The 13,785-nt window shown below is 36.7% G+C and overlaps 1 protein-coding gene across 20 annotated transcripts in view; it reads right to left on the reverse strand.

Annotated features, from left to right (window-relative positions):
- Nucleotides 1-13,785, reverse strand: part of LOC123517719 (multiple C2 and transmembrane domain-containing protein-like) — a 638,372-nt gene that overhangs the window by 4,092 nt on the left and 620,495 nt on the right. For 18 of the 20 annotated variants that reach the window (XM_045278096.1, XM_045278095.1, XM_045278094.1 and 15 more), the window contains one exon: nt 1,181-4,119. In XM_045278096.1, coding sequence (XP_045134031.1) covers nt 4,039-4,119 — 81 coding nt within the window. In that variant the 3' untranslated portion in view covers nt 1,181-4,038. Of the gene's footprint in view, nt 1-1,180; nt 4,120-13,785 lie in introns of those variants that run through there. The other 2 variants (XR_006678551.1, XR_006678552.1) reach the window with 1 other exon arrangement.

Here is a 13,785-nt window from a genome sequence, read left to right on the forward strand (position 1 = left end):
ATTGTATTTTTCTTGCCTGCGTTAGTTACCATATGCAAAGTTTTGGAGTGGAATAGTGCATAAGCTATTCAATATTTTTGCTTTCTTATATTCTGATATACAAAGATATACACCCATCTTTAGAATATATCCAAAAATATATTTGTTGTTAATTTTTAACATAAAAGCAAAATATGCAAAGGTCATGTTGAAGGTATCCCAATTACATATACTTAAAGTCTGACACTGCTTCCATATTTATTGTGGGGAGAATTGTGTAATTGATTTTATTGTTGTGTTGCATTTACCATTCACATCAGCCTCTTATGTTCATTGTATCTTGGATCATAATAGTGAAAGGTATCAATACAAATGGGGCCACTTTTAGCTTCTTCAAACAGTATTAATGCCAGCATAGCATGTTTCATTGTAAGACATTTTTAATGCATTTCATTTCAGTTCATCATGTACCATGATCTATAATTACCATCCACATCACTTTGTCATTGTCATAGAACAGCAACCACTGACACTTGTTAAGTCAATCTGCAAATAATTCAATACACTTGAAAAAAAAAAAAAAAAAAAAAAAAAATATATATATATATATATATATATATATATATATATATATATATATATATATATATATATATATATATATATATATATATATATATATATATATATATATATATATATATGGGTGGATAGAAGCCACAGTTCCTGCATGTGATATGACTGAATGGCAAAACATTAGTATTTGAGAAAATTCAGAATCACAAACGTCATTATGAAAGAAAATGAAGTAACACATGATTGGATAGAAAACATGTGGTGTCATAGCTACTGGAGTGCTCTTTGTGATAGCACCAGCCATGTCCATAATGTTCTGTGGCCACTCACCCAAATATCCTGTATGCCTCCTAAGCCACCTTTCTGAAAGCATATCCTCTGTACCCTGAGTTGTACCCATGATGACAGTCCCTCCACTACCAAAAATATCTCAGTTTATTACAACCATCTTAATCTCATGGTTATCCTACCAAAATTGTAATAACTTATTTCCTGCCACTTTTCTATTGGTGACTACTTGTTAAAATCCTACATAAATTGAAATACCTCTATCAATACTCAAGTTGATGGGATGGAAGTTTGACCTAAATGAATGACTAGGTGACAGATCTTTTGGCCTATCAAGAAGCATGGCTGTGGAAACACATCCATCTTGTGGCTTAAAACTTCTTGGTTATATGACTAATTTTAGTGGGCAATATATTCATTCACCTTCAATTAGTAATTTGTACATTTTTTTTTTTTGAGCCTTTATTTATATCTTAGTTTACCTGAAAATATGATTACAATCTTTTAGAGATTCTTATTGTGTGCTGCCTTCTTAATAGTAGGTTTTCAGTGATATTACTTTGAATTCCTCAGTGCAAACCTCCTACATCTGGATCTTCAAATATATGTGCAACTGATTATTTCATCATCCATGATAATCTAGTAATTTATATTATCACTTGGTTGTATAAAGAACTTTCAAATTTAACTGATTATTATGTACCTATACTTATTTTCACATATAACTTTGTTTTACCTAGATTAATGAGACTTAGTTCCTCTTTAGAAGTTACAAAGCCTCAGTCCACTGGGTGAAGGAGCTGAGGATACAGCATACACCACCACCACCATCATGCTAGCATGCTAACTGGCCTTTTGTGTTCCCTAACAGCTACATTTAGGTCACCATTTGTGTCTTGGCTATTTACATAGTTCAACCAAAAAGTGCACTGCTTTCTCGTAAACATAGCTCAACTTTTTTATAACTTGTTTTCTCAATCACCATAGATCTAGAGAGAGAGAAAAAAATAAATAAATAAATAAAAAAAAATCAAGAATAGCATATATATGCAAAAATTCCAATGTTAAGGCATACAAATTAATGAACAGAAATTATTTGGAGAAAAGTACATTAGCCTTAACAACCATGAATATCACAGGTAATCGGTAAACATACAAATCTGATATTTTATAATCCTGCAACACACCACTTACTTAAATGTCCCTTCACCTCAATAATAAACAGAATAATTCCATATATGACACAAACATATATAATATTTATAAATTTCAATGCCTCTAAAATTATCTTGAGAATGCACACTACAAGACTTATAAAAGTGTAATGTTAAAAATGGTACATACAATGTTTGTTATAATTCTTAATCTAGTTTTTGACGATGTGAGATCTCTGTAATTCAGAGAAATTATAGTGATTGACTAGATAAACCTGTAAATTGATTATATACTTATAATCACAACACATACAACAGACTTGTGCATAACTTGTGTCCACAAGACTCTCAGTGAAGGAATCTGTGACAATATGGCCCTCTCACAGTATGTCCTCCATTACTCTCATCCATAATCATTGCAGTCAGAACTACCTAGCTAGGAAAATACTAACTCAATGAACTGCATCTACTTATTGTACAATATCTGATATGGTAATGTAAATTATGATAACCTATATGATAACAAAATGAATGCCCATCCATTAAATTATGCCAATGTTAATGGTTAATACAAGGCTTCAGCCTTTGGGGAATGTGTTGAGAAATCACCTGAGTTGTAACTAAAATCATAGTAAGAAATTAATGACTTGAGAAAAAATTCCTTCTCAGGGAGAAATGTTGGTGGGTCCCAGCAGATTAAAGCAAGCAGTATTGAAAAAAAAAAAGAACAAATGACATTCTGAAAATACAAAAAAGAAGTAAACTTCAAGTAATAACTATCACAGGCTGCAAATAAAATTCCAACCTCCCCTTTTAGATTATCTTCAATCTACTGTACAGGTGACTGAGGCTAACAAAAAAAAAATACTGAAAATTTATTCTGATGAAATGCCTCATTGTGAAAATGTTAGTTCCAATTCAAATTTAATTTAACAAATTCCTGATTGTTGGATGGAGCTTTGAGACCGGCCTCATTACTGAACCTTGACTTATTAGTCATGTGATTCATTGTTTAGTGACCTTTTCATTATGCTTCTTCATACACAGGGACTATAAATACCAAAATATTTTAACAAAGTCACTTTGACTACATCTAACAGTTGGCAACATCACTGTAAAATCACTTCCTATAAATATTTTGCAATTATTTATATAAAAGAGCAATACAAAGATACATATATGAAAGACTGTCAATAACAACAACAATTAAATACAATCATACAAATGCATTTCATAAGGTTATTTTTACAACCTCTTCGACCCAGCATGACCTTGCCTATGCCAACTCTTGTGCCAAGATGACACATCTGTTGGTCATCATTTCAAGGGTCAGTACTAGTGTGCCTGCACTTTAAATCCTAGATTTGTATCAAACTTTTTAGACACACACACCTCTATGGTATTCAATCCAATCTACTGTGCACACTCTGAACATGTCTTCCATCCATAAATGATCACAAGATGTATCCAAACTGATTTATTTCTTTTCATTCAGTTGACTTCTTTCTCACACATGTTTAGGTGTGTATGTATGCACACACACAAAAATACACGTGCATGTGCACTTACACAAACGCGCACACACAAGTTTGCATAAATCTAAGGTTCCTACTAGAATGTTGGAATACAACTTTTAACAAATGGACTTGGCACTAACTACATATCAAGTACATAGTAGTAATTGTGGTAGTAGTAGTGGTAGTAGTAGTAGTAGTAGTTGTAGTAATAGTAGCAGTATAGCAGTGACCTCCTTGTTGGTTTCAGAAAATGTTTGCTATGTAAATCTTGTCTACTTGCTCCAAACATTTCAATTTACTAGGGTAGATCCTGACTGTCCAATTTTATTTCTGCAACACACACACACACACACACACACACACACACACACACACACACACACACACACACACACACACACACACACACACACACACACACAGCTTGCATCATAGTCATTATCATACCTGGTATCTAGTTGCTACCTCTACTCAATATGATGATTAACTGTTGCTAGTACATACTCCCTGATGCAGGGCGTTCATTAGCTTTGTTTCTTCTTCCGATTATCTCTTCTTTTGTCATCGTGGAGCTGAGCCACCATCCGCAACTCACGACAGTCACGCTGAAATATAGATTGGAATCTTAAAATTCATAGAATTATTTTGTTAGTCCTTGCCTTGTTAAAACTTAATTTCTTCTATGAATAAATAAATAATTTCTTCTATGAATAAATATATACAGCATCTCTTATTACTGACTCTCCCAAGTGGAAGATGGGGAAAGGGTGGTAATGTCCTGTAGAATGCACCTTATGTACTAGCCACCTGTCATCTATTCAAACTCAGGATGTGGTGAAGATAGTTGGCTGCCATGTTTCCCACTTCCAATAAAAGTGTCCAGGAATGGATTAGAGCAAAAATTGGAATCAAGAACCACAAGATGTAAAAAAAAAAAAAACTTTTGATTATCATAAAGGCAAAAACGTGAACAAATACATTACAGAAAACTAGAATAAACTTTTGTAACTCCTGGAGTTTTATTATGTAAACTATAGTGTATATTGTGTGTGAAACTTAGGTATAAGACAGAAAGTTAATGAATTGATGAATGGAAAATGTTTATGCATTGTGGTCCATTAAGGAGATGCCTTCTCCCCCTCCCAATTCCCTTATCTAAAGAAAAAAAAAAAAAAAAAAAAAAGTTGGGGAAACCCTTTATTGAATTGGGGAAAAAAGACAAATTATAAGAATACTAACAATTCATGCACTCTCCAACCTCTGGTGCAGCATTCAGTGGCATTGGTAACTGAAATACCTTAAAAATAAACAATGACAGGTAGATCTAACTGTGACAGTAAACAACAAAGTGTTGATTGTACAGAAAGCATCGTGTAATGTGACATTAGTGAGGCACAGGGAAATGAGTGGCGTTGCCAGACATTATTAGTAAAAGCATACAATACCTATGCATGTACAGATACCAGCACTTGACTTTTTGCTAGTCCTGGCCATACAATTTCTCAATAAGAACACCTGGTAGTCCCACACCAGGTGAAAGCTCCAGTTTTCTTTCGATTCCTCCCCTCAAAAACTAAGTGTCTAGACTCCACCCACTTGACCTTCCCCACCTGGTCCATGTTCTGTCCCTTCCAGTGATCAGAGCGTCACCCTGTCATCTTCCTCCCCACCACTTTACTCTGCATGTGTGTGTATTTACCTAGTTGTACCTAGTTGTAGTTTTACAGGGCCTGGGCTTTATGCTTGTGTGGCCTTGTCTCCATATCTACACTTATCCAGTTTTTATTTAAAACTATGCACACTCGTTGCTGACACCACTTCTTCACTCAAACTGTTCCACGTCTCAACACATCTTTGCGGGAAACTATATTTTTAAATATCTCTTAGACATCTTCCCTTCCACAGCTTCTTACTATGAGATCTTGTGCTTCGAATGTCATATTCTTTCTCAGGATCAGATTCTCATTATCCACTTGGTCCATTCTGTTGATCAATTTATAAACTTGTATCAGATCCCCCTCTCTCCCTTCTCTGTTCCAGGGTTGGTAGATCCATAGCCTTTAGTCTCTCCTCATATGTCATCCCTTCAAATTCTGGGACCATTCTTATAGCCATTTTTTGTAGTCTCTCCAGCTTCCTTATGTGTTTCTTTTTGTGGGGGGCCCACACTACTCCTGCATATTCCAATCTGGGTCTTATTATAGTACTTATCAATTTCTTCATCATTTCTTTGTCCATGTAGTGAAATGCTATTCCAATATTCCTTAGCAAATTATAATGTCTCTCTGAAAATTCTATCAATATGGCTTATCGGTTGATTATTTTCTTCCATAGTCACTCCCAAATCCTTTTTCTTTTTTACTTTCTCCAGTTCTACTCCATCTCCCATCTTATAGATTCCCACGGGTTGTCTTTCACTCTTTCCCATTTCCATGACATGGCTTTTGTCCACATTGAATTCCATCTCCCACTTTTTATTCCATTCCCAGATCTTATTTAGGTCTTCCTGCAGTATTTCACAATCCTCCTTTTGCATTATAACTCTGCACAGTTTCCCATTGTCCACTAACAGATTTAAATAACATAACATAACATAACATAACATAAATAATAGGATAACAAAGGGCCACCAGGGCCCATCTAGGTTATCCTGTATCAGTCGCACAGCGACCTCGTCATCAGTACTTAAAGATACACTTACAAGTACACAATACATAATATACTATGTAATTCTAAATATTTGGCCCATTAACAGGGCTAAGTCCTGCAGCGAAATCCTCTACAATTTGTGGTCCCCATACATGGGGATCATGTCTTGTTTAACTATAGTAAATTTCTTATAAAAACTATCATGCAGCGCTATACATAATTATAAATCTAATAAATTTAAGTGCTTATCTAATCTGTTTTTAAACATTGTCAAACTAGTGCTATTTACAACCGTCTCTGGCAATGCATTCCAGAAGTCTACCACCCTATGACTAAAGAAATATTTTCTTATATCTAACCTGCAGCCTTGCTTTCTAATCTTCCTGCCATGATTTCTAGTCCTACTTCCTCCTCTAAGGTAAAGAAAGATCTCACATCTATGTAGTTTGTATCTGAGAACATTTTAAATAACTCTATCATATCCCCTTATACATCTCCTCTCAAATGAAAACATGTTTAATTCCTTTAATCTATCTCTATACTCCAGGCGCTTTAATGCTGGTATCATCCTAGTTGCTCTTCTCTGAACTGCTTCTAACATGTTGATATCCTGCCTATAGTGGGGTGACCAGGCCTGTATGCAATACTCTAAATGGGGCCTAACATAGGAATTATATAAGCTATGCACCACTTCCTTACTTTTATAACTAACATTTCTATTTATAAAACCCAGGATCCTATTTGCCCTATTTCTTGCTTCTAAACATTGCTTTGAAAATTTCATAGTCCTGTCTATCACTACTCCTAAATCCTTTCCTTCCTCTACTGCCTCTAGCCAACATCCCTCCATCTCATAGCTAAAGTTTGTGTTGTCTTTACCTAAATGCATAACCTGACACTTTTAGAATTAAACTCCATCTGCCACCTGTCTGCCCATGCTATCAGCCTGTCCAGGTCTCGTTGTATTCTGTAATTGTCCTTTTCACCCTGTACTGCACATGCTATCTTAGTATCATCTGCAAACTTTGATACTTTGCTACTAATTCCTATATCTAAATCGTTAATGTACACCAAGAAAAGAAGAGGTCCTAGCACTGATCCTTGGGGTACCCCACTAACCACTTCCTTCCACTCAGACATTGCCCCATTTAATACTACTCTCTGTTTCCTATCAGAAAGCCATTCACTAATCCAATCAACTAACCTACCCCTATCCCATGTAGTCTCAATTTGTACACTAGCCTCCTATGCGGTACCTTATCAAACGCCTTGCTAAAATCTAGATATATAACATCTATGCTATTTCCATCATCTAACTCCTTGGTAATATATTCTAAGATATCGAGCAAATTTGTAAGACAGGACCTCCCTGATCTAAAGCCATGTTGGGTATCTCTAATTAATCTATTCTCATTTAAATGCTCCCAAATACTACCCTTAATGATTTTCTCTAGTATCTTACATACTATACTAGTTAAACTGATCGGTCTATAATTATTTGCATCATCCTTCCTACCTTTTTTAAATATTGGAGTAACATTAGCTAACTTCCAGTCCTGAGGTATCTCAGCAAACCTAAGTGATCTTTCAAAGATTAACTTAAGTGCTTCAGAAATACTGTCTACACCCTCCCTAAGTACTCTGGCATGTAGCTCATCAGGACCACTAGCTTTCCTATCGTCTAGTTCAAGAATAAATTTCCTAATAATTCCCGGTTTTATATCAATATTTTCTAAAGCTCTTAAACTACTCATCGCACTGTTTGTAACAGGATTTCCTATTCTTTCCTAGTAAATACTGAAGAAAATTGTTCATTCAATAATTCTACTATGTCTTCATTTTGATCCACTACTACACCATCTTTTCTGAGTGGTCCAATCCTATCCTTATTTCTTTTATCACTGACCTTGTAATAACTATATAATTTTTGGGATCTTTACTCCCAGCTCTAGCTAGTTTTATCTCTGCCTGCCTTTTACTTTTTTTATAACCTTACTCAAATCATCTCTGACCTGTCTGTACCTAATCAAATCTACATCTTCCCACTTTTCTGCAACTCTCTGTATGCCCTCTTCTTCTCTCTGATCTGGCTACCTATCTCATGAGTCCACCATAATGGCTTCCTGTTTCTCTGCCTTATATCTTTGTAAGGGATACACTGCATCACTATACCCTTTACTACAACCTTAAAAATATCCCACATCTCCTGTGCAGTTTTATTTCCAAAACTATCTTCCCAGTTTACCTCTCCTAATAACTGACGTAACCTACCATAATTGCCTTTCTGATAGTTTGGGACTCTAGTCTTATTCACTATATTATCCCTACTGGAATTAATGATAAATCTAATTATATGATGGTCACTGTTTGCTAAAGTCTCTCCTACCTCAACTTCCTTTAAACAATGCTCAATATTTGTTAGTACTATGTCTAAAACCTTCCTCCCCCTAGTAGGTTTATCTACCATCTGCACTAAATAGTTATCCTGAAAACTTTCCATAAACTTATTTTCACTAGCATCTCCTACCATCCTCTCCCAGTTTACTGACTTAAGATTAAAATCCCCTAAGATAATTGTCTGACTAGTACACCCCTATTTATCTCATCTACCATAAGGTTGTCTACATCTGCTGACTGGTTAGGTGGTCTATAAAAAAGCTCCTACTCTAATAACCTTACTTTTGTTTACTCTAACATCCAGCCATAAGGACTCTACTCTGTTATCTACCTTAATACCATTAACCTGACTGGAAATGAAGGATTTTTTTACATAAATAACTACTCCACCTATCCTACCAATTCTCTGGTGTAAATACGTAATGTATCCATCTACTTCATATTCTTTCCTATTTTCCTAAACTTTTCCTCATTTACCCATGCCTCTGTGACACATACAACATCTAAGTCCTCCTCAACTATATAACTAGATAACTCGTCCTTCTTGTTCCTAAGACTCCTGGCATTTACATAAAAACATTTAAGTCCTGCTACCTTCCTAGATGCTGTCTCCTTATTTGGAATCCTAATCTTATTCTCTCCTATTTGCACCTGGAAATCTTTCCTAATCTTTTCACTATCTCTGTTTATCCTATCTAATTTATGTCTAGCATCTTTCTTCTGGAATGCATTTGCTACCTCACCCCTACACTCCATCCCAACTCCCCTCCAGACATCCACTCAGCACATCCACACCCTTCCTACTCAGATGCACACCATCCCTAGCATACAAATCCTTCGCCCATAGAACCTATCCCATACATCCACAAAGCTGACACCCACATCCTTACACATCCCTTTTACCCGATCATTCACACCAATGGCTCTAGACAACCATTCCTGCTAACATACACACGAGGCAAGATTCCTGACACTACACACCTCCTACCACTCTCCCTTATCTTGCCTAACATTTCCGAAATCTTGCCACTAACTCCTCCGACCCACCTGCTCTGACATCGTTCCCACCTACGTGCAAAACTACTACACCCTCCTCTCCATCCCCCAACCCTCTTCTGCACCTCCTCACTCACTGCCTTCACACCTGCACCAGGCATACACACGTTCGTCCTCCTATCCCTGTCTTTCCCACAGAAAGTGCTATCTAAATACCTAACCTGAGAGTCACCCACCACACACACCTGAGGTGTGCTAGGCACAACCCTCCTCCTACCCCTTTCTTTCTCCTTTCACTCACCACAACCACTTCATTCACTCCACTCTCACTCTCTCTCCCCTCCAACAAACCGAACCTATTTTCACACTCAACAGGTTTAGTCCTATCCTCCCTAACTGCCTCCGCTTTCCTTCCCCTCGCAACCTGCCATCTCTGCCCATCCTGACTACTATCTTTCCCAGTCTTGCTCGCCTGCTCCCTCTTCCCCACTCTGCTCTTCCCGACAGAGGGCCAAGCCACCCTGTCGCCCTCAGAAGGTCCAACCTTCGGCCTAACACTGATCTCCTGCCTAATTTTTTCCACTGCCTCCCCAAGCCTCTTAACCTCCTCCTTCAACTCAAAGATGAGAACTTCGTTCGCACTTTTCCCCTCACTTAGCTTTCTCATTTCCTCTTGCAGCTTTCTCATTTCCTCACACCTTCTGGCATGTCGTTTATATATATGAAAAAAAGTATTGGCACCAATACTGCGGCACTCCACTTTCTACTCCTCTTCACTTGGACTTCATATCTTTGACTACCCTCAAATAATTTTCCATCCATCTTAATGTGCTTCCTTTTAAGCCACCTTTCTCTAACTTCCACAGTAATCTTTCATGTGGCACTTTATCAAACGCCTTTTTTAAATCGAAATTAATACAATCAACCCATCCCTCTCTCATACCGTATCAATTATACTAGAGTAGAAACTCAGTAAATTTGTTACACACGACTGTTTTAGGGTATGAATTGTATATAATTATTTTTTTCCTTGTTTCTACACACAGCCATGAGAACACTGATCTTGGCACACATCCTTTCATTTTCATATGCAAGCATTTCTTATGCTAAGTCAGTATACGTTCCCATATTAATTTGGTATCATCAATATCTTATATCGAATATATCACTAAGTAGTAAATTCCTTTTGGGTATCGGAAGTATCGGCATAAAATAGAGAGAGATCATGTCTGTCATCCCCACCCCCCACTATCTGGTGATAATTCCTCTCTCTCTCTCTCTCTCTCTCTCTCTCTCTCTCTCTCTCTCTCTAGTGTTTCCATTTGTAGTTTTTGCATTTGTAGTTTTTGCATTTTTGTGTGTGTGTGTGTGTGTGTGTGTGTGTGTGTGTGTGTGTGTGTGTGTGTGTGTGTGTGTGTGTGTGTGTGTGTGTGTGTGTGTGTGTGTGTGTGTGTATTTACCTAGTTGTAGTTTTACAGGGCCTGGCTTTATGCTCGTGTGGCCCGTCTCCATATCTACACTTATCCAATTTTTCTTTAAAACTATGTACACTCTTTGCTGACACCACTTCCTCACTCAAACTGTTCCAAGTCTCAACACATCTTTGCGGAAACTAAATTTTTTAACATCTCTCAGACATCGTCCCTTCCTTAGTTTCTTACTATGCGATCTTGTGCTTTTAAAGTCATATTCTTCTCTCAGGATCAGTTTCTCATTATCCACTTCATCCATTCCATTAATCAATTTATAAACTTGTATCAGATCCCCTCTCTCTCTTCTCTGCTCCAAGGTTGGTAGATCCATAGCCTTTAGTCTCTCCTCATATGTCATCCCTTTAAATTTTGGAACCATTCTTGTAGCCTTTTTTTGTAGTCTCTCTAATTTTCTTATGTGTTTCTTTTTATGGGGACTCCACACAACTCCTGCATATTCCAATCTAGGTCTTATTTTAGTACTTATCAATTTCTTCATCATTTCCTTGTCCATATAGTGAAATGCTACTCCAATATTCCTTAGCAAATTATACGTCTCACTGAAAATTCTATCAATATGGCTTACTGGTTGATCGTTTTCTTCCATCGTCACTCCTAAGTCCTTTTCCTTTTTGACTTTCTCCAGTTCTACTCCATCTCCCATCTTATAGATTCCCACAGGTCGTCTTTCACTCTTTCCCATTTCCATGACATGGCTTTTGTTCACATTGAATTCCATTTCCCACTTCTTACTCCATTCCCAGATCTTATTTAGGTCTTCTTGCAGTATTTCACAATCCTCCTTTTGCTTTATAACTCTGCACAGTTGTGCATCGTCCGCAAACAGATTTATGTAGCTGTTCACTCCTTCTGGCATGTCGTTAATAAAAATGAGGAAAAGTATTGGTGCCAATACTGACCCCCTGTGGCACTCCGCTTTCTACTGCTCTCCACTTGGACTTCATATCTTTAACTACCGTCCTTATTTCTCTCCCCTTCAAATAATTTTCTATCCATCTCAATGTGCTTCCCTTTAAGCCACTGTCCTCCTCTAACTTCCACAGTAATCTTGCATGTGGCACTTTGTCAAGCGCCTTTTTTTAAATCCAAATAAATACAGTCAACCCATCCCTCTCTCTCTTGTACTCTATCAACTATTCTAGAATAGAAACTCAATAAATTAGTTACACAAGACCGTCTTTTTCTAAAACCAAACCTGCTATTTGATATTAATTTGTCGTCTTCAAGGAATTCGATCCATTGTTTCTTTATTATTCTTTCACACATCTTGCATATTACACTAGTTAGTGATACTGGTCTCTTATATATGGGAACCACCTCAGCTCTTTTCTATTCTACTGGCACTGTTCCATTTTCTATTGCTAGTTCTTCCCTACATTCTTTCAGTATTCTGCCTGAGACTTCATCTGGTCCCATTGCCTTCTCTTCATCCAGTTCCTTCATTAACTGTTTTATTTCAAGCTTGGTTACTTTAATCTCTTTCATATAGATTGTCTCTCTAGTACTCTGTGGCCTCTCAAATTTGGATTCCTTAGTAAAGACCTCCTGGAATTTTTTATTTAATAGTTCTGCCATACTTTTTGGGTCTTCCACCATCCCTTTCTCTCCTTTTAACCTTTCTATTGTTTCTTTTTGCCTAATTTTTCCATTTATGAATCTATAGAACAATTTTGGTTGCTCCTTACATTTTTCGACAATGTCTTTTCAAGTTCTTTTCCTCTTCCTTCCTCACCTTAACATATTCATTTCTCACTGCTTTGAAGTTTTCCTTATTTGCTGGATTCCTATTTCTCCTCCACCTTTTCCATGCTCCATCTCTTTCTCCTTTGCCTCGCACACCTTGCATTAAACCAATCTTTCTTTCCTTCTTCTTTAGGTCTATATTTTGGGACATATTCCCTGACTCCTGTTTTGTATATTTCCAAAAATAAGTTATATTTGTCTTGCATTGTCTCTGAGTTTTCCATCTCCTCCCAGTCTACGTTTTTAAAATAGTTCTTGAGATTCTCAATATCAGCCTTTCTGTAATTTAATCGGTCTCCTTTGTATGAATCGTCTCTATTTTCCTTTCTCTTCTATATCTATTTCTAATATTGTATGGTCACTCTTTCCCAATGGGCACTTATATCTTATATCATCATTCATTTGTATACCCCTTGTAAAAACTAGGTCCAATCTTGCCGGCTCGTCGTTTCCTCTGAATCTTGTGTTTTCCTTTACTCTCTGGTCCATCATATTGTCTATCATTAGGTTCAAGAATCTTTCTCCCCAGGCTTCTTCCCCCATACCACTTTCATAATTTTTCCAGTCCACTTCTTTACAGTTGAAATCGCCTACTAATATATATCACTTTTCTCCTTTCTTTAACTATTCTCGTTAGACTCCTTATTGTGTCATCTATCATGTCTTTATATTCTTGATTGGTCCATGAATTTGTTTTTGGTGGCACATATGTTACAATGATTGTTAACTCTTTTTTATTAATATGCATCTTAATATACAATACTTCTGCTTTTCCTTCCCAGCATTCCATTTCATTTATCACTATCTCCTTCCTTAACATAATCATGACACCTCCTCCTCCTCTGCCCACTCTGTCTCTTCTCCATACATTATACCTATTATCCAAGTCTATTTTGATTGCCTTATTTAGTTTTGGTTTAGCCAGGCATACAATATCTGGATTTTCTTTCTTTATGTAATCTCTTAATTCTAGTTCACTTGATAAAACCCCGT

Source organism: Portunus trituberculatus, chromosome 42 (assembly GCF_017591435.1).
Source record: "Portunus trituberculatus isolate SZX2019 chromosome 42, ASM1759143v1, whole genome shotgun sequence".
NCBI lineage: Eukaryota > Metazoa > Arthropoda > Malacostraca > Decapoda > Portunidae > Portunus > Portunus trituberculatus.